The 26,554-nt window shown below is 32.5% G+C and overlaps 1 protein-coding gene across 1 annotated transcript; it reads left to right on the top strand.

The window, feature by feature from the left end:
• Positions 1 to 1,115: 1,115 nt before the first annotated feature.
• On the top strand, positions 1,116 to 11,944 carry LOC132733971 (perlucin-like protein). Its single transcript, XM_060720668.1, has 4 exons — positions 1,116 to 1,315; positions 9,919 to 10,007; positions 10,314 to 10,407; positions 11,473 to 11,944. Exons 1-4 carry the CDS (start codon positions 1,180 to 1,182, stop codon positions 11,697 to 11,699), a joined length of 546 nt encoding a protein of 181 aa, XP_060576651.1. The 5' UTR covers positions 1,116 to 1,179; the 3' UTR covers positions 11,700 to 11,944.
• The last annotated feature ends 14,610 nt before the right edge of the window (positions 11,945 to 26,554 follow it).

Raw genomic sequence — 26,554 nt, 5'->3', positions numbered from 1 at the left:
ATTTTATTAACTAAATGTATCCAGGTTGGGGACACATTTGAAACTAAGGTCATGATGAGCCATTCCAAATGTAAACTATTTAAGATTTGGATATTGCTGTTTCACACAAGAATAGTCAAATACTGGTAAGTTTTCCTATACAATTTTATATACACTAAATGAACCCCATGTCGATCCCAATTTAGTCACTCGAACATTAAGATCTATTTTGTCTTGCCTTTTCAGTGGTCAAAACAAACGAACGACAGGAAACATTCCATAAAAAAAATCCGAAGTATGTGCATTTGGTGCTCAAATAAGCTAGAAATCGAAATAGATTTCGGCATTGGAAGTATTGCTTTACGTACTGATAAACATTGTCATTAAATAATACAAAATTTGTTACAGAAATAACCGTCTCTAGGAAAGCCCAATATAGTGTTGTTACAACTTTTGCCTTCTTTCGTATGTATACATACAATAATTTTGTACATAAAATTAAAGTTTATAAATGTATATAATTTATATTGTAAAATTAATGCTTCAAATGACTATAGAATACATTAAATAAAAGTAATTTATATGTAAACCGGTATTTTATTACAAGCGTTGACATGCGTAAAATCATTGTCAGTCTTACTAAAGGTAACAGCTCAAGATTTTGTACCAGACCATTTTCTTCTGTTCAAGCACAATATTCTTGTACATCAAATTACATTGACCTTCCTTTTTTTTTTACAAATCTTCCAATTAAAACATGCAAACAATGGTAACAGCATTAGTTTCACTCTTTTAAAATTTTCATATCCTATTTCATCAGATACAATTCCATACATTTTATGGTAAACTGAATTGTTTGAAAATTAAGGCATCAGTAAAATACCATTGAAATGAACTATATTGTATTGTATTGTATTGTACTATAACAACGAAGAGTCTCTGACCATAAGAGACGGAGACTACAGATATCGCACTTAATAATAGAAGATATCTAAAATTTTGTACACGCAATCATAAACAGTTCTTAGTCGTCACCACCACCTTTAGATCTATAAACTCTACAAACAATTTAAAGGGTAGGCGTTCCTGTTTACAAAGCTATAGTCAAGTGACAAACGTTACTTTATAATCTGATACACCTGGTTAAACCGACAGAACGGGCTCTGGAATTGGCAAAGCAATCTCTTAAGTGTTTCAAACATGAAAGGGTATTTAGAAGTCATTCTTGCGTTCTGCGTTGTTTATTGTGTTGCAGCGCAAGAGACACAGTACGAGGAGAAAATATTAGAACTGGAACGGAAAGTAGACCTGCTGGCACGAAATGTCAACGCAAAAGGTAAAAGTTATATTTGATGAACAATGTGGCATCATAAATTGGCGATCTTTATTTTGTGAAAAAAAGTTTTCATAGGTAAATATTCTTTATTATTTGCATATACTCGTATTTCATGCGTAAGTGTGTCGAGTTCAAATCTTTTCATTTGTCTTGTGACTAAAACTATTCCAAGAGTGTAAATTAGAATTAAAATCATTTTTCTTTCTTTTAAAAATAGCTTATTGCATTGGTTAAACAATATTTATTTCTTCATTAATATTTATAGACAAAATTACAGCATATAAATTACATTCAGGATTGAGAAGAAAGCTTAAAGCTTATACAAAACTCTCTCCTGTATTAACATATGAACAATTAATTTTAGTAACAACATGACATAGTTTTTGTAATTACAGTTCATTGTACCTGCAATTAATTCCTTCCATATATTTACAAGAAGATAATAAATACCTACTACGTATGACATAATTTGTAAAGGATCATAAAGATGAACTGAACATGTCAAGTGTGTAAGATGCAAAGCCTTTATCAAATTTAAATAAATTCTCGACATAGGAGAAAGGAGATAAATAGCAAAAAAGGAGGAGAAAGCGGAGAAGAGGGTGGGGTCACTGTGGTATAATGAAAAGTGTAGGTCCTATTTTAGGGACTTACAAGAATTAAATCTTTTATTTACCAAGTATTAGCCAATTTAAGATGATTTCTTTGTTATTAAGTGATACACAGTAATGTGTTTCCTTGTGACAATATGCTATAATTATTATATGTTTCATGTATTAGCATATAAAACGGAAATACATGAAACAAAGGCCATGGAAGCAAGGAAAGGGTAACTCTTGCGAAACGAAATGAAGAATGCCCTACTTGCACAATACATTGTAAATTTACTACAAAGTGGCATCAATTTTCTATATCAAACGCATAGATATACAAGATATTCCAAATTCCAGAGTGATATAATCTATTTATTCATACCTATGCATTGTGGAAGTGAGTGCGTGTATATCGCAGTGCGAATTGTTACCATAATCTAAATAAAGATATTTTGCAAAGCTGATATTCTTGCCTTCTCTGAAACATGGCTGAACAATACAATATCGTCTGATGATCTTAAACTCTTATCTTACAATACTCCTGAACGAAAAGATCGGATTGATGATTCTCATGGCGGAGTTATCCTCTATGTTCGAGAAAATCTACATTTTAAGAGACATTACAACTTAGAACTTAATAACTTGGAGTGTATCTGGATTGAATTTATTCCTGAAAATAACAAACATGTACTCTTCGGTCTATTTTATCGACCTTCTAATGCCGATGCAAATTACAGTAATAAGGTTGAAGACTCAATCGCTCTTGCTATCGATACAAATATTTCTGACATTATCCTTACAGGTGACCTCAATTATGATGCATTAACCATAACTTCAAACAGAAAAATCAACTCAATTACACAACAATTTAATATGAGTCAACTTATTGACGAACCTACTCACTTTACCGAAACATCACAATCATTAATAGATCTCATATTTGTAACTAATATAAATAACATCGTAAAAGCTGGTGTTGGTGAACACTTTCTCAACCAAGAACATCGATTCCATCTCCCAGTTTTTTGTCTTCTCAAATTTAGAAAACCCTCTCAACGTGGATTTCAACGAACTATATGGGAATACAATCGAGGTGACTTTGATAAACTCCGACAAGATCTACTAAATTATAACTGGCATACATGCACTCACGCAGATTTAGACACATATGCGGACAATATAACAAATCAGATCATAAATATTGCAAAAAATAATATACCAAATAAACAAATACATGTAAGACCATCAGATGCTCCATGGATGACTAGTACAGTAAGAAGCCACATTAGAAAACGAATTTAAAACGCATTTACAGAAAAGCAAAACAAACACAGTCTTTACATCATTGGCAAAAATTCCGACAACTTAGAAATGAAACTATTTTATTAATTCGCGAAGCTAAATCAAATTATTATTGCAAATTATCGGATAAACTCAAAAGTGGATCATTATCGTCTAAAGACTGGTGGAAAACGTTAAAATCATTTATATCATCACAACAAATAACTCCAATACCACCATTACAAAATCCAGAAACACTCGAACTAAACTTTACAGATGAAAACAAAGCAAATTTATTAAACGACTATTTTATTAAACAAACACTCATTGAAGATTCAAATAAGCATGTACCTGATCTTGGCCCATCAATGACAACAACTTCACAATCTGAAATTACACTAACTGAAACTGAAACAGAAAATGTCCTAAGATCATTAAATATTGAAAAAGCATCCGGTCCTGTTGGTATCAGCAATAGAATTCTACGCGAAGCGTCACATGAACTCTCTCAACCTCTTTGTGATTTGTTTAATGCCTCATTTCTTCGTCGTAAAGTACCATCGACATGGAAAGTAGCTCATGTATCTGCAATTTTTAAAAAAGGTGACTCCTCTCTTCCAAATAATAACCGCCCTATCTCTCTTCTTAATACAATGGAAAAAGTTTTTGAGCGGCTAATATTCAAACATCTTTTCAACCATCTCCAAGCTAACAACTTTCTTACTCCTGTTCAATCCGGCTTTATTCCTGGCGACTCTACTGTTAATCAACTTGTTTTTATCTATGATACACTGTGCAAAGCACTTGACAATGGTCTAGAAGCTCGGGTTATTTTCTTTGATATCAGTAAAGCATTCGATAAAGTCTGGCATAAAGGTATACTTTCAAAACTCAAATATGCAGGTGTTTCCGGCAGCCTCCTCGAATGGTTTACTAACTATCTCACTAATAGGCGTCAACGTGTAGTTATATCTAATTCAAAATCATCTTGGGGTACTCTTTCAGCTGGAGTACCACAAGGTTCTATTCTTGGCCCTCTGCTATTCCTTATTTTCATAAATGATATTGTTCTAGATCTCCAATCATCTGTCAACCTTTTTGCTGATGATACAAGTCTCTATATCATTATAGAAAATCCACTAGTCGCAGCTCAACAGTTACAAACAGATATACAGACAATCACAACATGGGCAGACAATTGGCTTGTCACATTCAACCCATCACTTATTGTATCTAGGAAACATAACGCAAACCACCCTTCTTTATATATGCTCAATCAAAATATACCAGAAGTTAACGATCATAAACACATAGGAATTATTCTCTCTAATAACTGTAATTGGCATTCACACATTGAATATATAACCGAAAAGGCTTGGAAGCGTGTCAATATAATGCGAAAGTTGAAATATTCTTTGGACAGAAAATCTCTTGAGATAATTTACACTTCATTCATTCGTCCTATTCTTGAATACGCAGACGTCATTTGGGGAAATGCTTTTCAATATGAACTCGAAAGCTTAGATAAGATTCAGAATGAATGTGCTAGGATTGCTTCAGGTGCGACAAGATTAGTTTCTATCGAATACCTAATTCAAGAACTTAATTGGGAAACATTAGAACAAAGACGGTATAATCACCGATTAATTCTGTTTTATAAAATGCATAACAATTTGACTCCCGACTTTCTCTCTTCCTTAATTCCTGATCAAACTAATACAAGGTATAATTTACGTAACTCTGATAATACTGCTGGAATATATGCGCGAACTTCTTTATACTACAACTCCTTTCTTCCCTCTACTATACGCGATTGGAACAACTTACCAACCGAAGTTCGGAACTTACCAACACTTTCATCATTCAAGAACTTCTTAACACGTAACAGGAAACGCACACCAAAATACTACTATTCTGGTAACAGAAAATTACAGGTTCTCCATACACGTCTTCGCACAAAATGCAGTTCTTTAAATTATCATCTTTTTCTAAGAAACATATCACCCTCACCTTTATGTGAATGTGGCCAAGTCGAAAGCAACTATCACTTCTTCTTTGAATGTTATCGCTACAACTTGTACCGAAATGAATTATTTATTAATATTCAAGCTTTTGATATCAATCTGGATATTCTTCTCTTCGGAAACCCTGGCCTATCAGATGATGATAATTCAACAATATTCTCTAACGTGCAGTCTTTTATAGCAAAAACTAAAAGATTCCTTTAACGATTTAACACATAACAAATAATTATGAGACTCTCCTTCCCCTTTTTCTCTTTTGAATTACTACTTCTTTCATACTCCATATATATTTGTTTCTATTATACGTTTGGTAATATATATTTTTCTCAGAAAATTTTACATCACCAGTTCGACACCGATATATTTAACAACTAAACGGAGAAGAATTCTATAAGACCTAGTCTTTCGTTCTAATCCTCTTCTTTGAATATTGTCAAATTTTGTATGTGTATATATTTCAAATGTTATTATGTACATATTCTGAGAATAAATATGTTTAAACTAAAGCTAGAATTCAGATTGGTTTGAAACTGTTACCTCTGACTGCTATCTCGTGGACCTGAACTCAACCACAGCACGACTAAGACTAATAAAGCTTGTCCGCCTAATAACTTATATTCCTTTGACCCACTGTCGACATATATGGCATGGAGGTTAGACATGATTATTAGATGACCCCTATTTATTTTGATGTCAAAGGTCAAGGTCACATGGGCCTTCACTAAAAAAAAGCTTGTCAGCCCATTTACTTAATAATCCTCTAACCCAGTTTTCATATTTGGTATTGAGGTGGTTTATGATTATAAGATTACCCCTATTGATTTTGAGGTCACTGGATCAAAGGTGACAGGGATCTTGACCAAACAAAGCTTGTTAGCTCAATTGCTTAGAAAGGCTTTGGTCAACAGTCTTCATATTTGGTATTGAGGTGTTTATGACTAGTAGATGACCCCTTTTGATTTTTAGGTGACTGTGTCAAAGGTCAAAGTCACAGGGGTTTTTACTACAATAAGCTTGTCTGCTCAAATGCTTATGGTTCTGAGTGTATTGATTTTGACATTTTCACATTTGAAGAATGTAGAATGCATAACTTAGCAATGCACTGGCTTACTAACCTCAGATTCAGTCATTATCATCACCACTCACCATCATCCCCATCATCAACATCATCTACCATCTACATCATCATCATCAACATCATTTACCATCTACATTATCATCGTCATCATCATCATCCTCATCATCAACATCATCTACCATCTACATCATCATCATCAACATCATTTACCATCTACATTATCATCGTCATCATCATCATCCTCATCATCAACATCATTTACCATCTACATTATCATCGTCATCATCATCATCCTCATCATCAACATCATCTACCATCTACATCATCATCATCAACATCATCATCATTTTCAACTTCATAAATAGTTGCAATTATATTTTTTTTGCAATATATTTTTCATCATATACATGTATAATAGATTATAAATATAAATTTATTGAGAGTACATTATTCTAAAGGACAAATGAATGCATCTAATGTCATATATTATTATTATTCATGATTACATCATTAAAACAAGCATGTTATGGGTTGTGATTTTTAAAATCACTTGTTCTGTTTTGATTCCAGCATAATAAAATTGACTGCACTAAGGTTTTTCCTTATATTTCAAAAGGTCATGTTTATTGATTATTTTTATGATATCTTCACTTTCTCAGTTTCAATATATATATTTCCTTTAAAAGTTCATGTTCATTTTACATTTGTAGTTGGGTCTTTCTTCATAAGTCTACCATCCCTTGCTAGGTCAGATCTGAATTTTGTTAAGTTTCCAGTTATTTAGATTTTTTCCTTCTTGTCTCTGAAAGATTTTCTACTTTGATGAATTGGGTTCTTGCTCTTTATGAGGTAAATTTTACTATAATGTCTCTTTTTTTCTTTACTCAGGGGCCCTTCTCTATGACAGTTGTCAATATCATTCATTGATATTTCAGCTCAAGTTTTCTTGGCAACATCTATAACTAAGTCAGTAATATTTTCATCTTTCTGCTCATGAATATAACTTATGCTTACACTATTTTTTCTGCTATATTGCTCTGCTTCTTCTTGATGTGTTTGAATTTCTTCATTTTACATTTGGAGATCATGAATTTGATTTTTTAGATTTATTATTTCTTTTCTAATTTCTGCTGTTGATTAATGGAGTTTTTACAGCGGCCATTGCATTTATTTCCTCCTTTAAAATTTCTTAAATCACAGATGTTATTTTCAAAATATCTTGGTCAGTTAGGTTTGTAGTTACTAAAGCTGATCCCATAGGTGCTGTCACCATGGGATGGGTCATATTTTGGGATTCCAAATTAAACATTTGAGGAAACATTGGCATAGGCATAAGCTGTATAAGGATGTATTCCACTAGAACCTTGCATTCCATATTTGATGCTGCCATTATGGTCTACAATTGTGTCACTACCTTCCATTTTAGGGTTTAAAAAGGTGTGTCACTAGGTTTTGCTAGATGCTCCCCTATGTCAGATTCTGTACTACCCTCAATGTCTGTCTGTCTGTATTTCTTTTCAGAAATTCTGTTGTCCTCCGGGGAGGATATTTTACTCTTAGTTGAAGAGCTTTCGCTTCTGTGTTTGGGTACATGTGTTATTGTTTTCTTCTGTATTTTCACTTTTTTTGTTTTGGACCCATTAAACTTGCTTTTTTATTAAAGTCAAATTGTGCGCACAGAAGTCATATATTCTTACATTAAATTTACATTCAATTCGGATAAATATGTCTATAAATGTGTATATATAAGAGTCTGAACAGCTGTAACTGAATATTATTCAGTCGTTTTCGGACAGCAGAATAATTTCGGATAATAGCCTTTTATATAGTCACGATTATTACATAAGTTTTTTACATTATTCAAGTCATATTACTTTACTTCCATTTTACGAATTTAGTATTCATCCGTTCTTGCTGTACAATCATTTGTGAAGAAATTAATTCGGCTATTACATAGTTTTATTTTTTTAACTAAAGATTTTTATGCTCCCCGAAGGGTGAGCATATAGTCGCCGCTTTGTCCGTCCGTCCGTATTACCGGGCGAACATTATATTGTCTATGAGCTTCATTCCGTCCATAATTTTGGTTAAAAAAGAAGGAAATCCCATAAACCGACTGTTTTATGTGGTAATTTTACTGCTTTATGGGGGGAAAATGCCACATAAAGATCAAAGAAAAAGCACATAAACCCCAATTGTTGGCACTTTCGTCCGTCCGTCCGTCCGTCCGCTTTTCTTGTCCGGGACATCACTTTGAAACAATAAGAGGTATCAACATAAAGCTTTGTAGGTAGATAGATATCATTGAGTAGGTGTGCAGTGCACAAGAATCGTAACTTTGTCTTGCTTTAGTTTTGAATTATTGCCTTTTATTTATTTTTACTTTTGAACTTTCTCCGGGACATAACTCTAAAATTATAAGAGGTATCAACATGAAACTTTGTAGGTAGATACTTCTCATTGAGTTGGTGTGAAGTGCACAAAACCGTAACTCTAACTTGCCTTGCATTATTTCAGGCACGAACGGGCACCTGAGTAGAACCACCGACGTTCCGTAAGCTAGCTGGATAGCTTCCTCACATGGAAAAATCCAAAGTCCCTGTCGGGATTCGAACCCACAGCGGTGAGGGGCAAGTGGTTTGAAGTCAACGACCTTAACCACTCTGCCACGGACGCCCCGTTTGAAAAGAGATATTGTGTTTTATAAAATAAAATCGTCAACGCTCCGCGGATTTCTTTATGCCGGAGTCATTTTTACCCTCATTTGGGATGAGTAATGCGTCGTATGACACAGGTCGATATTTGAGAGACTGGTGTGTATACAATTCTATCAGTTATAGATAGTCGCCGAATTGAGAGTTTTAAATATGTTTTAAGTGGCGGCATGGGCGAGTGATTTACGCGTCGGAATAATAATCTAATGATCGCTAGACCTCGTCAAGGGCAAGTCGTTTTTTACTTTACACTCATTGCTCAGTACTGGTTGGTTCCAGGAACGAATTCAAAAGTATGCCCATAAGCTTGTAGCCTCCTACACAATCGAACTAAAATAAATTCTGTATAAACCAAATATGTCTTAAGAAAACATGTCGTTAATTCTGTTTGAAACATAATAGTACACGTACGCTATGTACCGGTGAAGCATGAGGCAGTCATTTATAATTTAAATAGTTTTTATTTATTGTATAATAAACAGGTTCTTTTATAAGTGAATAAGCATGAAATTGCCAATAATATTCTATTAATTATACACAAATTAACAGCAAAAGAATGATCATAATTCACCTTAACGACTAAAAATTGAAGTAAAGTATCGATCAGATTATAAATGATATTGATGATGTAGAAACATTGTAAAAGATTGTAACATCCGCAGACAAAGTGTTAGGTTCAATAATTGAGAACACGTCGATTTGTTGTGAATAATTACATATATTCGTACATGCAATTTGATAGTTGCAAGGATTATTGATAATGGAAAATATATCCTTTTTTCCAAAAGAGGAAAAAAGGTTTACACTTATTTATTTCTTAACTTTTTATTAACTTGACAAGATGTAATGTTAAAAATATGTCTGAAATAAGGCATTTAACATTATTACCTTTTTTTTTCTCTCAAAAACACAGAATGCAGTAAGTGCCCGATAGGATGGACACGTTACGGTGGGTCTTGTTACCTAGTGTTGGAGGCCCCTTTAACATTTAGTGGAGCAAGAGTAAGTCAGATTGGAAATTGAACTTAATATATATATATAAAGTGTCGGATCAAGAAAATTATACTAGAAATAACTGACATTAACTGGTAGGCTATAATTAAATTGAAAAAATCCATTAATGTTTTTTAGTTATATATGTATATATTATTATTATTATTATTATTATTATTATTATTATTTTATTATTATTATCATTAAAAAGAAATAGAAAAATACGCCCCCCCCCCCCCGAAAAGAAAGTATAAATATATGTGCCCTATTTTGCCTAACAACTAATAAACTAAAAGTGTCGTACTTTATTTGCAGGCCGCATGTGCAAAACGCAGGGCTGTATTAGTCCATATAAATAACGCAGAAGAAAACAAGTTTCTAGCATCGTACGTGAAAAGGAAATCAAAAGGTCAGTAGGTTGTAAGTTAATATTATTGTGTAGTCATGTTTTTACTGTTAATCTTTAAGAATAAACTACCAGAAGAAAAAGTGCTTAATGGAAAAAGCTTTTTTTTATTTCTTTCTGAAATATGATACAAGTGTACATGTAATATGCAAGTAACTATCATCGAATGTCGTCATATATATATGGAAATACCAAGCTATTGGGAGAATGTTCAGCGGAAATCCTCAGAACCACGTAACCATCGTAAACAATTTCCCTCGCGCTAGATAATCTGGTCTTTTTTTGCAGCCAATATAAGACTTTTACATTCTACAGCTTTAATTGATAAAAATTGTGGAAATACAAATGTAAAAAAAAACACTAATTAAACATTCGAATTAGGCCAAAGTAATCAGCATCAAGAAAGTGCCTGTATATTTTTCTTTAAAACTACTACTGTACAGTATCTAAATAAAAATAATAAAAGCTTAAAGCAGCACGCGTCTAGATTAATGCTGATTTTTGTAAAATATTTGAAAATTGATTATAAAGTATTGAATTGTAAAGTAACCATAACGAAGCAGTTTGCACATTACCAATGGCACTCACATTCCATGTAAATTACCAAAAAGAGGACAAAATATGCAAAAAATAAAAGCCTTTAATGCGTTAGTAACGCAGTAGAAATATAGGTCTAATTACTGAAAATCAGCGATTGATCGCACATAGCATATCAATTATTACTTGAAGTTTGAATCTCTTATTTTTCCTAAAATCTTATATGATTACTTGAAGTTTGAATTTCTTATTTTTCCTAAAATCTAATTTGATTACTTGAAGTTTGAATCTTTTATTTTTCATAAAATCTTAGTACATCTTTCTCATTCTTGATTTTATTCAAATATTTTAACAGCAAGAGCTATTGAATCTTGAACGAACTTATGGAAATAATTACAAGAATGGGACTAAAGAATAATTATGTCATTTAAGAAGCTTTGTTCTATTAAATTGGCGAAAGAATAAATATCTTGATAAAATCCTGTACTTGTTCTTATCTGAATAACGTACGTTCTACACTTATGTCAACAGGTTATAACTATTGGATCGGACTGACAGATTACAACACAGAAGGTACTTTCCGATGGATTGACGACAAATCATCCCCAACTTTTCAAAACTGGGCGTACAATCAACCTGATAATGCACAGAATAGAGAAGATTGCGTACATCTGATCACCCGTTTGAATTTCAAATGGAATGACCGACCGTGTTTAGATCGTATAAAGTCCATTTGTGAACGGAAAATAACAGGTTGAAAATAAATAAACAGAACCAGAATACACCCCACATATGCAAAAAAAAGAAAGAAAAAACATTGAAAGGAACATTGTAAACAACTCTTACACTAGTAAATAGAATAGCTATATTTTCTATCAATTCATTAAGATTATATTGCCTTTAAAACTCATAAGAATATGGAAAAATCTTATATATTCATGCTTATATGCTTAGCTCATTTTCCCCTTTAATCCCCTATTTAATAAAGTAGTAATCAAACGTATTTCAGTGTCTGTATGAGCTTTTAATATTTATGCATCTTTGCCATTATTCAATTTATACTTAGGTCTAATTCATATGTGTTCGTTCGTGTTGGAAGTTGTTAGCAGATTGAAAAATTCTCGAATCTGTTCCTTTAACCAACTTGTACTAAGCAATGATTGTAAAAGATTCTGGAAACAAAGTGATCCCTCGGAAGCATTAATCACAAGAAAATTACATAAAAATTGCAGACTAAAGTTTCTTATTCCCGGACCTAAATGTTTGCTTCCGACGGGAGTTTGAACCCAACAATCCTTTGATGCCTTAATCAATATGTAAGGGGACGTCGCCCTTGGGCATAAATCACAATGCCGAGTGTTTTGCTCTTCTTTTTCTTTTGTATCATAGGCAAAAATAACAAAAACATGTTCCCTTTTGTCAAAATTTGAAATCCCCAGAACAAAAGAAAAAACGGACTAGTTTCTGAATATAATATTCCTAACGCTTTCTGTTTCTTTGTCGTAACAATAACTCAACCACGGAAAATGGCCCAATCAATGGTCATGCTCTGGAGTGCGGGAATCTACTACTTGCACACGTGCATTTATATGTCTTCAGTTTAACTCTGACACCTTTTCTTTAGAAAGGCACCAAAACAACGATACAGCTTCTTACTAATACTGTGCAAACAACATTTAGTGTCATTGCCTTACTACCTGTAGTGGTGGGGTTTGGTTGACAAACACTCAATTTGGTTGATACAAATATTTATTCTATCAAGAATAAAACCTGTAACAAATTATTATAAATAAGTATGAGACATCACATTACAAACAAATAATGTACAAGACAAATACATTTCACAAAATACATAATACAATATAATACAACAATTCAAATTACAATAAAAACAATTTCACAAATAAATAATAAGAGGATATTTTTTCGTTTGAGTGAAATATGGAATATATTTTCACGAAACATGATAAAATGCCACATATTTTCACGAGCCTGGAAGGCGAGTGAAAATATGTGGCATTTTATCATGTTGAGTGAAAATGTATACCATATTTCACGAAAAACGAAAAAATAACCTTTTTATTTAATTTCATTATCAACGAAAAATGGTTACGAACCCCCTTGCTTGCTACGCTACGCCAATCTCCACACAGTGATCTCCCCTTAATTCTTCGGCAATTCTGCCAAGGGAGGTAATCACTGTGAGGAGTTTGACCAATCTCCACGCAGTGATCTCCCCTTAATTCTTCGGCATAGATCTCTGCCACCAAGGTCCCAATATATCAGAATTTCTGATATACTATATTTTTTCAAAAATTGTTTTATTTACTGCTTTTATCTATCAGTTAAGTTTTTTCTCATTGATTAAACAATGTTTATGAATAAATAAATAAATAATATGAATATTTAGAAATAATTTTTAAAAATATGAGAATATTTTCTACCGAGACAATATTTTGATACTTTATATTTTTTAGGTTTTGAATTTATTTTTCGTTATTTCGTATACTTTTGATAATTTTTTGATAAACTATAACGATCGTAGGCACTAAAAGTTAAAAATAAAACAGAAAGAGAAAAATGACGTTAGATTTTCTATGTAACGGTCGATATTTACATTTGAATTTCGACGTTACGTCATGTGACTTTCATCATCATGTGACGTCTTTGAAGGCAGTGATTACAATTATGCCAAGGGAGGTAATCACTGTGAGGAGTTTGGAGTTTGACGCTACGCGCAATTGTCCAATCTCCACGCAGTGATCTCCCCTTAATTCTTCGGCGTAGATCTCTGCCACCAAGGTCCCAATATATCAGAATTTCTGATATACTATATTTTTTCAAAAATTGTTTTATTTACTGCTTTTATCTATCAGTTAAGTTTTTTTCTCATTGATTAAACAATGTTTATGGATAAATAGATAAATAATATGAATATTTAGAAATAATTTTTAAAAAATATGAGAATATTTTCTACCGAGACAAATTATATTTTGATATTTTATATTTTTAGCTTTTGAATTTATTTTTCGTTATTTTGTATACTTTTGATAATTTTTTGATAAACTATATGGATCGTAGGCACTAAAAGTTAAAAATAAAACAGAAAGAGAAAAATGACGTTAGATTTTCTATGTAACGGTCGATATTTACATTTGAATTTCGACGTTACGTCATGTGACTTTCATCATCATGTGACGTCTTTGAGGGCAGTGATTACAATTCTGTCAAGGGAGGTAATCACTGTGAGGAGTTTGGCAATTGTCCAGCGCGCAGTAATATAGATGCGTCTTGTTTTGCACGCGATATTTGGCGCTACATTGTGACGTCACTTAAACATCTCTTTAAACGTCTGTACAGCGTTAATGACTGAATTAAAGATATTGGTTTTCGGATTTATTTTCTTAGTTGGACCATTTTTTATCACTCTAGATAGTTTTCAAAACGAAATTCAACAAAAAGTTGTTTTGTATTTATCAGATTTTTAAAAAAAATGGCGAAAGAAGTCCCTGACTGATATAGCACCATATTTCATGGGTGAAATTAAATAAAGCACCGTATTTCATAAGTAAAATTAAATAAATACACATATACATACCAGACTTGTAATAGAAGAAATCTAATGATATAATAGAAATAATAAAGAATCAAGTATTTCTATAAAGAAACTACTGAAAGTTAAATAATTTTACAGTTCTTTTCACTTCGAAAGCGAGATAAGGAGTGGTCAGATACCAAGAAAATAGTACATTCCAGAACCAAATCAACTAAAAATAACTTTCTTGCCACTGGTTCTTGTTGCTGGGTCATATGGGGGTTGCGTTCATTGAATGCCGCCTTTCCTTGTTGATCTTGTTTATCATATTTCTTACAAAATCAATCATACATCACTCAACTTGCAAAACCAGTTCAATCACCCATAACAAAAGGACAAAAGACAAACATGAACACATAACACCCCAAAAGATTTGGTTTGGCCTTTAACGGAAATTACTACCGTATTTATCATAAAAAGAGAACTTGGCTTTATTTAACCTTATCTACACACTCAAGTTAAAAATGAACAAGTACGAACAAGTATTTTGATGATTCACATTAATCATTATCAGATTGGAACAAAAAATTTGGATAGGTCCCTATTATATTATGATTAATGACATATACAAATGTATTTAAAATAGTATGCCAATCTTTTTTTAAATTGGTCAAGATTTCCACATTGGATAGCTTTTTCTTCATTTACCTTTAGAACATATGAAATATACTTTATAGCACCAGCAAAAGATAGCATTCTTTTATTAGTTTTACATTTAAAGATATACATTTTGACATATAAAAGAACTAAATTGTTTACAATACTTATTGTATTGTTTCCTTTAGTGTAACGAAAAAGCATAGTTTCTTTTATCAAGTTTTGCATGTTTAGTTTATCTATACAAATTTCGTGTATCAATTTATTGCTGTGAATGCATTCCCAAAAGATATATTCTATAATTTCACCATGAAGATTACAAAGGCTACATAAGGGACTGTTAATATATTTCATTTTGAACAAAAGATTATTTGTACCCAAAATCCTATGGATAAGTCTTACTTGGAACCATTGTAAATAAGTATCTTTTGTCAATTTGAATGGTAAATTATATACATTCTTCCAGTATTCATCATCATTAGAGAGGCATAGTTTTTGTGACCATTTGACCTGACAAACGGGCTTGCTGAAATTGACATTAAGCGAATCATACATATATTTTGAGCCTTTTTGGTCTTTAATTATCCCTTTAATGTGTATTGGAATTATTGGGAAATTTTCTCTCTTAAAAGTTAAAGAGTTGAAGCAGACATTTTGAAAAAAAGTTTGTTACTGCTTTTTTAATTCCTAAATATAAAAGATGATTGATATTTATATTGTAGATCTTGCCTAATTCTTCTGGTGTATAAAACTGGCCATTGTCTTGTAAGATATTATAAATACAACGAATTCCCTTATCATACCAAGATTTCCAAAAAATACTTTTATTGCCAATAGTAATGTTGTGATTGTAAAATAAAGATAAGTTACAAATGTATTCTTTATCAAATTTCTGATGCTCAATAAACAATGAAAATGCATTTAAAGTGTGTTTCAAGAATTCAATTTTAATAGATTTTGACATTTTCTCGACATAATGCTTTCCACACGTGACTAATTTTTGTACATCAATACCCTGTGTTAAAAACCATCACTTGAAATAATTCGTCTTATCCATGTAAGTTTTAACGCATTCATAAAAGCATTTATATTTACCATTCTTAAACCCCCTTCCATGTAATCGTTAACTAACACATTTTTATTAATTTTTGAAGTTCCATTCCAAATAAAAGCATATAATGTATCATTAATTTGTTGTATATATTTATCCGAAGGATTCGGCAACATTATAAATAGATGGTTTAGTTGTGAGATAAGTATTGTTTTTATTACTGTTATTTTATCGATTGGAGTCAAAGCTCTTCTATTCCATTGTTTAATCATTTTTTCTATATTGGATATTTTTTCTTAGTTAAGATCTACCATTTTTTCAAGATCCACATGGAATGTTATACTAAGCATTTTGAAACTAGTTTCGTTCCAATTCAGTTTCCATCTAGTTTTTATGCTATCACTGCTGTACTTTTTAATGCCTATCCAAACAACCAGAGGGAAACAACTCTTTATTAAATCTGATAGAGTAACCTCCCTTGAAAATTGCAAAGGGAAACCGCTCTATCCTTTCGTAATTAAGTCAGATAGAGTAACCTCCCTTGAAAATTTGCAAAGGGAAGCCATTCTTGCCTTCCAATTAAGTCAGATAGGGAAACCTCCCTTGAAAATTGCAAAGGGAAACCAGTCTTACCTTTCGTAATTTAATCAGATAGAGTAACCTCCCTTGAAAATTGCAAAGGGAAACCACTCTTTCCTTTCGTAATTAAGGTATATAGAGTAAGCTCCCTTGAGAAATACAAAGGGAAACCACTGTTACCTTTCGAAATTAAATTCAGATAGAGTAACCTCCCTTGAAAACGCCAAGGGAAACCACTCTTACCTTTCGCAATTAAGTCAAATAGAGTTACCTCCCTTGAAAATTGCAAAGGGAAACCACTCTTACCTTTCGTTATTAAGTCAGATAGAGTAACCTCCTTTGAAAAGTTTCGTTATATAAACTACTAGATCAATATACACAAAGTTTCCCTTAATTTCAAAATTGCCACTTATTCCACCATTTGCATTTGCAATTTCCGCGCAGAAACACTATAATATGAAATTAGGCAAAGCCTATGAACGGGGAAGTCGGTAAAAAATCCTTTCATTTTTCCGTTTTAAAGGTGTCATTCGGTATTATATGTACCCACTTCCGTTTTCACTCGGAACACTCGACGATTATTATTAATCCGAAAAGTTGAGATATGTTACGTTATCGTAATACACCGCCTTTTATCATTGAGTTACATTGTAAATGGCGGCGCCTATCTAGAACTGACACTGAAAATTTCATTGAAAGGTTTAGAACTCTATATATTTTTTAATTGTTTTTTATTTGAATTTTCTTTTAAATATACACGTGTAGTCTATAGCCGGGCAAGCCAAAGCCCGGGCCCGCTTTGCGGGCCCGGACTTTGACTTCCCCGTATTACTGAGTTCCAGTTATCTTCAGGAAGAGCAAAACAAGGTAAGTGATAAAAATATTTTTTATTATAGTTTTAAGATTATAATTGAATTATACATCTTTGATTCGAATGAAATTAATCTGGTACACTTAAAATTCAAACATTTATTGCAAATATTAGTTACTTGGCCCACTAAATTTGTAACAAATCCTTTCCTTTTTTGGTCTCCATTTTTACTTACCAAAATATTTTGTTCATAATATTTTATCATAATAGATCTACACAGATACCTGTATGTTATCTGTGTTATATCAGATCACCGAAGATTTTATAAAGGTGTAACAAATGTGATACCAATGTTGGTACCTAACGTAGATTACAAAAATATCAACTTGTGATATCTGCAACACCAATTAGTAGTTCTTTTTCAAATATTTGACATGTTCCTATATTGTAGATCATTATGTGGTAGTTTTATGTAATAACACTGCTTGTCCATCGAGGAAAAACTGTAATTTAGGCATAAATAAATGGTTTCTAAAAATGGTAACGTTGATTACAAAATAAGTAACGTAGATTACTCTTTCTTTGTTTTAGCAAGTATTGGTAGTTCATAGGCTGAAATACAGGAAGATTTTGTGGGAGAAAAAATCATCCTAAGGAGTTAAATAACTTGAAAAAAGAACGAAAAAGAACAAAATCATACTTAGCTACAATGGTGAAAAGATTAAAAAAAGGGGGAGGGGCTTTAGCGAAAAGAAGATAGAATGTCAGAAAAAATGTCCAGAAATTGACACAAAATGAAAGAGCTCGAGACTCAAATACAAGTAACTAAATTAATTGGTCTGGTTGTGTTCAAGATGAAGACAGAATGATTGTCGATGATAAAAATGGTGTTAGTTCAAGCACCCGGAAACAGGAAAATATATAGTAGTGAAGCACATTGGTACCTTGGATTGATTGAGGAGGTTGTCATGCTGATGACGATTTTCTTGTTTCATACTAGCAAAAACGAAAATGTAAAGGGGTCAAAGCACCAACTTTCAAATGGCCAGACAACAATGCCGACAAGATTTGTATCAAGTTTGAATACGTTTTTCTAGCATAGATGAGTCATCCAAAGTTAGTTGTTGTGGGCGCTCTTTCAGCATAAAGGAGAACAGGATTAGGTTGTTTTAATGCGACCTTCAGCTTTCATATTTTGTTTGAAAATGATTTTTTTTCAAATATGTGTTTCAGTATTTTTATCTTAAAAAAGTGCAATATATCACTATAAGGACTACTTTAAAACAGTGTTTCAAGAGCTAAATTTTATAGAACGCCGGTGATGTTCGTTTCTAAGAAAAGAAAATCGGAAAACGAAGCATACTCTTTACTAATATACAAATAGATAGCGGACATGTAGATTAGAGGAATCCAGGAGTTTCAGTATTGATTCTGTATTTTATGATGGCAAATATAATTTTCCACCATATTCTTTTTTATTTGACTTTTATCTTGAAACATATAAAAGTAAAAACCTTCAGAAAAACAGAAGGCCGCTTTAAAGAAATGATTCAATAGCTTTGTTTCAAACAGTATTTTTGTTGTTGGTTTTGTGTTGTTGTTGTTGTTTGTAACTTTAAATTAACATCATGTTTTTTAAAAATTAAAAAGATTTTCTTATGCATTTGATCAGACTTTTCCATTTCAATTTAATAATTAATTGATTTTCTTTTGCAATAGCGCGGACATCAACATTTTATTGTTTGACATATACACGTATTAACATCCTTGAATATATATGGGGTAATCTACTTTACCATAACTGGTCAATTCTTTTACTTTGTTCATTTGTTATTTTTGGTGTGAAAGTAACAGCTTAAAACCAAGTCATATACTTTGTTGTATTATATAAGTATTTTATATATATGATAAAAAGATAATGTCTTAATGGCATTCACGAGGTATTTTCCGGCCTTAAGCTATTAGTTTCTTAAAGATTTGGATAAATGAATATGTTTGAGCATAAACCTTTCATAATAATACACCCCTATTACCGGCGCCAGTGATGGCAGATCACTGCAGTGATGGCAGAGAGCTGAAATTTACCGCTCGGTACAGGTTGGTTATAAATTTGGTTGGTATTATTATATTACACAAATCAGGCCAATTTCATTGCTATGAAACTATTGTCCATTGACTGGAGATACTATTAGGTAATTTTGGATTCGTTTTTTTTCCTGTTTTTAGACTATTTTGAGCAGGTTAAAGTGACAGCTTCGAAAAAATCCGTGAAAATGTCTGTTTTTTGTTCAAAATATCTCAAGTTTTAACTAAATGGCAGGATTTTGTGTTATTAATATAGACGTTTATCCATTGGGGTCACGCAAGCCAAATATCTACCCCGTGAGTCATTTCTTGAAAGTTTTACAGATGTTCAATCTGGTCCGGTCGATGAAAAAATTATTGCTGCCGTTGATGGCAGAAATACCATGAAAGTGGCTAACATTCTGACAGAAAATCAAGGTCAATCTTTTATCAATTTCTCTATTCTTTGCGTCATTTTAGTCGGAATTGAGACGTTAAACTATCATTTCTAATATTTTCTCAAGATAGAAAAGTTATTGATGCGGTATGTGCATCGAAAAAAGCTTTTTAGCAACACGCAGTTACAATACAAAATGTGATGATTCAGTACGGGGAAGTCAAAGGCCGGAGACGCGAAGCGGGCCTGAGTTTTGGCTTGCCTCGTGTATATTTAAAAAGAAATCAAATAATAAACAGTTACTGGTTTCCTAGCAGTTTCCGGCCACAAATCGCACTTTTTAACAAATAAAATAAAAATCAGTCTACAGAGGGGTACAGAACTTTGACAGGACAAAGTTAGGTACCTGTCCAGCATTGCCATGTGTTTAATGCATCACATCAAACATTATACATTGTATTAGCTCCATGCGAATAATTTCTCTTCCAATTTGTAAAGAATATCGAACATGTCCTCAACAAATAATACACTGTTCAATGGATATTCCTCCCTTTATAACGTGTTACTCATCTCCTTCTAACCTACCAACTTGTCGGCTTTGAGGACTACAATATTTCATATAAACATAAATTAATACGTTTGTAACGTCGCTTTTCATTGGACAATCTTGACGTTTATAATTATAATCTACCACTGCTCGTGATTTTGTCAAACGAAGAAAAAAAACGGTATTAAACTGGCACTGGTAAGGGACTACATGTATATGCGCCTGCTATTTTTTTCTCCCTCGATAATAATAATATCAATTATTTATATGGAAATAATTTCCTTTATTTAGCTTAAGAAATAAAATGTTTTTTTTTCCGTTACACTGTAACGTTTTACTTATTTCATAAGTCAGGTTCCCGTTATAGTTAGCGTATAGAATAGGTATAATTTCATTAGACGGGTTAATGCATTGCACGAAAATCCCGTGCAACATTCCCAGTACAACATTCTCAGTAAGCTAGTTATAGTCGACACGAGAGATTTAAAATTGACAGCTGAAATAGATTAAATATTAGCAATGCCACGAGGAAGAGGTGTAAGGAGAGCTATGGGACGAAGATGAGCGGCGAGTCAGGGCAGAGATGTGAATCAGGAGCGGCCTACAAATGATAGACACGTTACAAGGGGGCGCAAACGAAATGCAGAGGGGGCGAATGGCGCAGAAACGGAACACGTGGAAGCACGTGGCTTGAGCAGACCAGGGGTCAATGGACAGCAGATTCTTGCAAGATAATGCTGATATGTCCATTTTTATGGATTTTGAAACAATTATTCAAGATACGCTGATAAGAGAAATAAAACTATTTTAAATAGAAATATGCAATCGAGGTGTGGCAACACTTTAGGTCAAAATTTATCTTCTCGAAATCCGGAATCGCATCAAACACTCCTGAATTCACTGCCCTCAAACTCGCACCTCCTAATTTATCTTATTTTGTTCGCCTGGCAAGTGACGATTTAGCTGCCTATGTACCGTCTTCACTTAAGCAACAAATTTGCAAGGGCGAGTATGAAAATCTCTCTTTGTTGTTAAAGGGCACCGTAGATATATCACAGTTCTGCAGTGGAAGTATTTTCAAAATAAATGCCGATGGTCAAATTGAAACTGTTCAAAGAGAATGTGAAGAGAAAATCATGTCTATAGAGAAATGGACAAACGCATTCATCATTTACACATCTATATATCTTCTTAATCATCCAGATAAAGTGCATGACATCTATTTTAGGCCATTTATCCGCCGTTTAATAAATTCAATTTGCGGTCTTACAAAAATATATCATCGTATAAGGATAAAGAAGGCTATTCGCCTTTAATTTAGAGATGTGGTTGTATTTTCTAAATAATTTTAACGAAATATCTGTTTTTCATGACAGATTCTGGGTAACTAATGTCAAGATATTAATTTATACTCTGACAGTGCGTGCCATGCAAATGGCCCCAGCTATGGCACAAACGCGGAATTACATCCGATATAACAGCGTTAGAGTTATTCCCCATTTTGGTCGCGTTATATATTTGGGGCTCGGATTTAGTTAACAAAACAATCAGATTCAATTGCGATAATATGGCCGTAGTTCAGATAATAAACAAGACTAAAATTTTCCCCATTGCTGACTGAACGAATGCATATCTACTAGACGCCGCGTGCACGCGGCGTCTAATAATAAATTTCTTTCTATTGGTTCAGCACACAAAATTTTGATATTGATACAAAATGACTTAAGTGTAACCTTGACCTTGACCTGAGAAAGGTCAAACCTGTGCTCTGCACATCATTAATATAGTTTGTTAACCAGTAGCAATGTTCAAACCTGGTCAAACTGCACAAAATTATATGCTGCAGATTGGCCTGCCTCTACACGGGTGGAAAAAGCTTTCACCAGACTAATCAACAGAATATTTTAGATTTATATTTGAATTATTACATGAAGGCCAATTCCAAGACTTTTTGGGGCCTTTATTAGTCATTGATAGTTAGAAGGCTAATCTTTATGGCATCGGTCCTAGATCTACCAGATACATGTCTTGTGTACACTATATGCCATAATTTGTATTCATGCATGTGGCTATAAAGCTTATACATTCTAGCTTTACTGGTGGAAGAACATACTTTAGGATATTATTTCATTAATTTGAGGGTACGCAAGTAGAACCACCAACCTTCCTGACAACTTCCTAACTTGAAAAGACTCCAAATTTTTCTGATTAGATTTGAAGTAACAGCTAGTGTTGAAGGTCAAGTGATTTTAAGTCTGTGACACAGTCCTGTACTCCTCTATGTTAAATATCTTTAAAATAACTATAAACCATTCTAAAGAGTAAAGTCATATGAAAGTATGACAAAGAGGAGAAGTCTTTTATTTCAATATATGAGCCGCGTCACGACAAAACCAACATAATGGGTTTGCGACCAGCATGGATCCAGACCAGCCTGCGCATCCGTGCAGTCTGATCAGGATCCATGCTGTTCGCTTACCAACTCTATTACAAGTGGAGAAACTGATAGTGAACAGCATGGATCCTGATCAGACTGCGCGGATGCGCAGGCTGGTCTGGACCCATGCTGGTCGCAAACCCACTATGTTGGTTTTGTCGTGACGCGGCTCAATTATTCTACCACAAATGTCATCATCTTGTAGGCAGACATCATTGTGTCAAAAATCTTGTATGAAAATCTATCACATAATAATTACATTAATAAAGTTATTTCATACTGGATCAGTTAACAGGACAAAGATATTTTAATTGGCTATTACATAAGCCATCAATACTATAATGGCTTTATAACAATTAATGAAGTAAATATGAAATCACAAAAGTAATATCAATTTTATTACAGCAATTTATAACACATGTTTATACATTTTAAAACTTAATCTTCTTGATTTATGTAATTAATGTTATATAATGACAGGGATTACATCTCAACCTCTGTAAGGCAATCACCTCTTTACAACAACAGTATCATATTAGCAAACAAAATCTATGTCTACTCAGAATGCAGAAGTACAGAAATGTTCAATGTTTTGAAAACAAAACAAAATAGAATTTTAAATTTTTTTACACATTTGAAAAAAAAAGAATATTGTGCATTGTTTCTAAGCCAATCAGAATGCTTCATTTTTGTATTTGCCCCAGTTTCTTATTAGTCAACTTTCAAGGGTTACTAAAATAATGTTCTCCTTAATGAGCTAAGCCGGCCGAATTTGCTATGAATTTTTTTTTATATTATTTGTAAAATGATTTTGAATTTTGTTATGAATATAAATTTGCCTTTTTAAAAAGAATCGCTCAGCCTAGTTTTAACACATTACATTTACTCTCATGGTCACATCATCTACAAATGAAAAAGAAAACTCAACAACCCGTATGGCAACAAGTATAAATACATGTTCTGACATATTTTTAAACAACAATAATTTGAATTCTTATTTAATGTTGTGGTTTCTTTTAAACTTCGTATTTTATAAAAATTAATCTTTATAAAAATGGATGCAAACACACAATTACACGATGTAACGTATATCACTTTATAGGCAGGTCATTTCAGAAAGTTAATTAATTGTAGAATTCAGAATCTTACTTTTTGTTTGTTTGATTAAGTCATATCAACAAAAAAGGTCATATGACGACATTTCAACTTTAGTATTTAAACTCTCAGAAGCCCCTACTTGCATAATTTCAGGTAGCGTCCCATAGGCAAGATTGATGGCTTACGTGAAATATTCTACATTTCTTAGCGGTATGCCAACAAACAATGGTAAGTGTCCAGTGATTTGAAGCTGGTACTAACTACTGTAACGTGCACGGGCTAGCTGTTATATATAATTTTCCTTATGGCTTTGCCAGTTGATTGGTTACAAATGATTATAAAATGATTTATTCAAACTTTTGAATCAAGTTTAATTAACTAATGTTATAACAGTAATGTGCTTGAAAGATAATAAGTGGTCCTTGAACTTGATATAAAATTGGGGTGACACTTTTAAGGCTATTTAATATATATAGAAAAACCACTTGGATATCGAGTTTTCAATACATTAGTAATAACAATTACACCTAACGCAATGTTAAATTGATGCAATTGAAATACTTCGTAAAAAGTGCAAGAACCCAAGTAATTAAACTAAAATATTAATTAATTATTTCTGTGATGTTGACACTTCGGCAGCTGGACAGAGACTGATCGTCCGCAGCTTTGAGCTCTATTTATACCCAATTATGTAGTTATATTTAATGATCGTTTACTGAAGTTGAAGAAATCAAGCAGCCAAGAGATATTGATGATGGGTCGAATATTGGTACGAATGGCATTGAGTTCGAATGATTTTTAGGACGATTTGTTCTGATATTTTGGAAATAATAAAAAATGCCCGTTATATCAAATAACTGCTACGAATAAGTTGTTAAATCTTATCATTTCATTTTTATGTATTTTTTTACTTGATTATAAAGGATCAAACTATACATTTAAACACAAGATTACATATTTGTTTACAATTTAACTTATCGGCAATTTAGGTATAAAACCACTAAATGTCATTATAAAATCTAGGCAGAATAGAACAATCGTCACACTACAATGTATAATTTATCCTGTCACTTGTATCAATTTCGGTCCGATAACAAAATGCTGTGTATTTTTCCCGATCTAGGGCACTTGATCATATGTTATGATGCAAGAATGGGCACCTGTTTGCCCGACTACTTTCAAAATAGCCCCACTTTATACAGTTTTTTATTTGCGAGCAATAACATCTGTTTCCGATAATAATAAATGTTTATTTACACAAAAAAGAAATATTTAATTTACCATCAACTAAAAGAGTTTGCTTTATTAAAAACCTCTTCTTCAACATATTTACTTGAATTAAATATGTCTTTATATGGTTAACAAGCGTTTGTGTATATGGAGTATTGTTTACAAACATTGTTGCTGAAAAAATGTCAAACTACTGTTGAGCCAATGAAATGTGTGAAGATTTAAGTTTGGGTAGAGTTGACATCCTTTGGAATTATTTAAGTGAGGGAGAATCACATTATAACGGCTGTTTCTGGTGTGTCCGATGTTGATTTTATGAAGAACCTAGATTTTGATATTGAAATGCTGTTTACTGAAATGAATGAGGATGTTGATCAATGCCCTGAAATCATACAGACACATGAAACTCTATCTGCCACTTCTGAACTTCCAGTAACACTGTAGCAAATAAATGACCCTCTACTTCTGCCAGAACAAATGAAAATTACACCTCTAGCTTGAACATCCAAGAATCAACAAATATATCCTACTTAAATAAATCAGAATTCATAGAAATTCTTTCCTGATGATGTTAGAAATATCATACAAAATGAAGAGAACAAGAATACATTTAAGAAAACTCTGTCTGATGCAGCTAAACTTTAAATATTTTTCTAACAACTAAACATTTAGAAAACAAAAAAATCCATGCAAATGAACTAGATCTCTTAGAAGATATTTAGCAAACATTATTCTATCAGTAAGGATGAAAGATGGCAATGAATATGAGCCTTGAACTATCAATATCAAGCATTGACCGCAAATATCCCTCGTACATGCCAAACAAAAATCTCCTAAAAGGCTTGGAAAAGGAGATAAGCCAATGAAGTCCACTGTCCAATATCTTGACCAGGAAATTAACATGCTGTATGAAAAAGGCATTCTTGGTGCCGGTAATGCTAAGGCACTATTGAACACCATCAACAACAACTGTATATTGTTTGGTCTCAGAGGAACAAAAGAAAATTAGGATTTGATATACAGCAAAAAATTTACTTGCACAATTTTAAAATGATAAAGCTAGTTTTTTTAAAAAAATCATACTGTCAGAGTACTAATCAGGTTTAAAAAACCTTGATTTTAATAAATGTCAAATAAAAACAATGACTTATAAAAACAATAACTTTAATATAGACATAAAAATTCATAGCCCTATTTTAATAAAAAA

The sequence above is a fragment of the Ruditapes philippinarum genome, unplaced genomic scaffold, assembly GCF_026571515.1.
Source record: "Ruditapes philippinarum isolate M1 unplaced genomic scaffold, ASM2657151v2 ctg979_1_1_1_1, whole genome shotgun sequence".
Classification (NCBI taxonomy): domain Eukaryota; kingdom Metazoa; phylum Mollusca; class Bivalvia; order Venerida; family Veneridae; genus Ruditapes; species Ruditapes philippinarum.
Note: the sequence above shows the minus strand (reverse complement) of the source record. Positions and strands in the feature narration are given on the sequence as shown.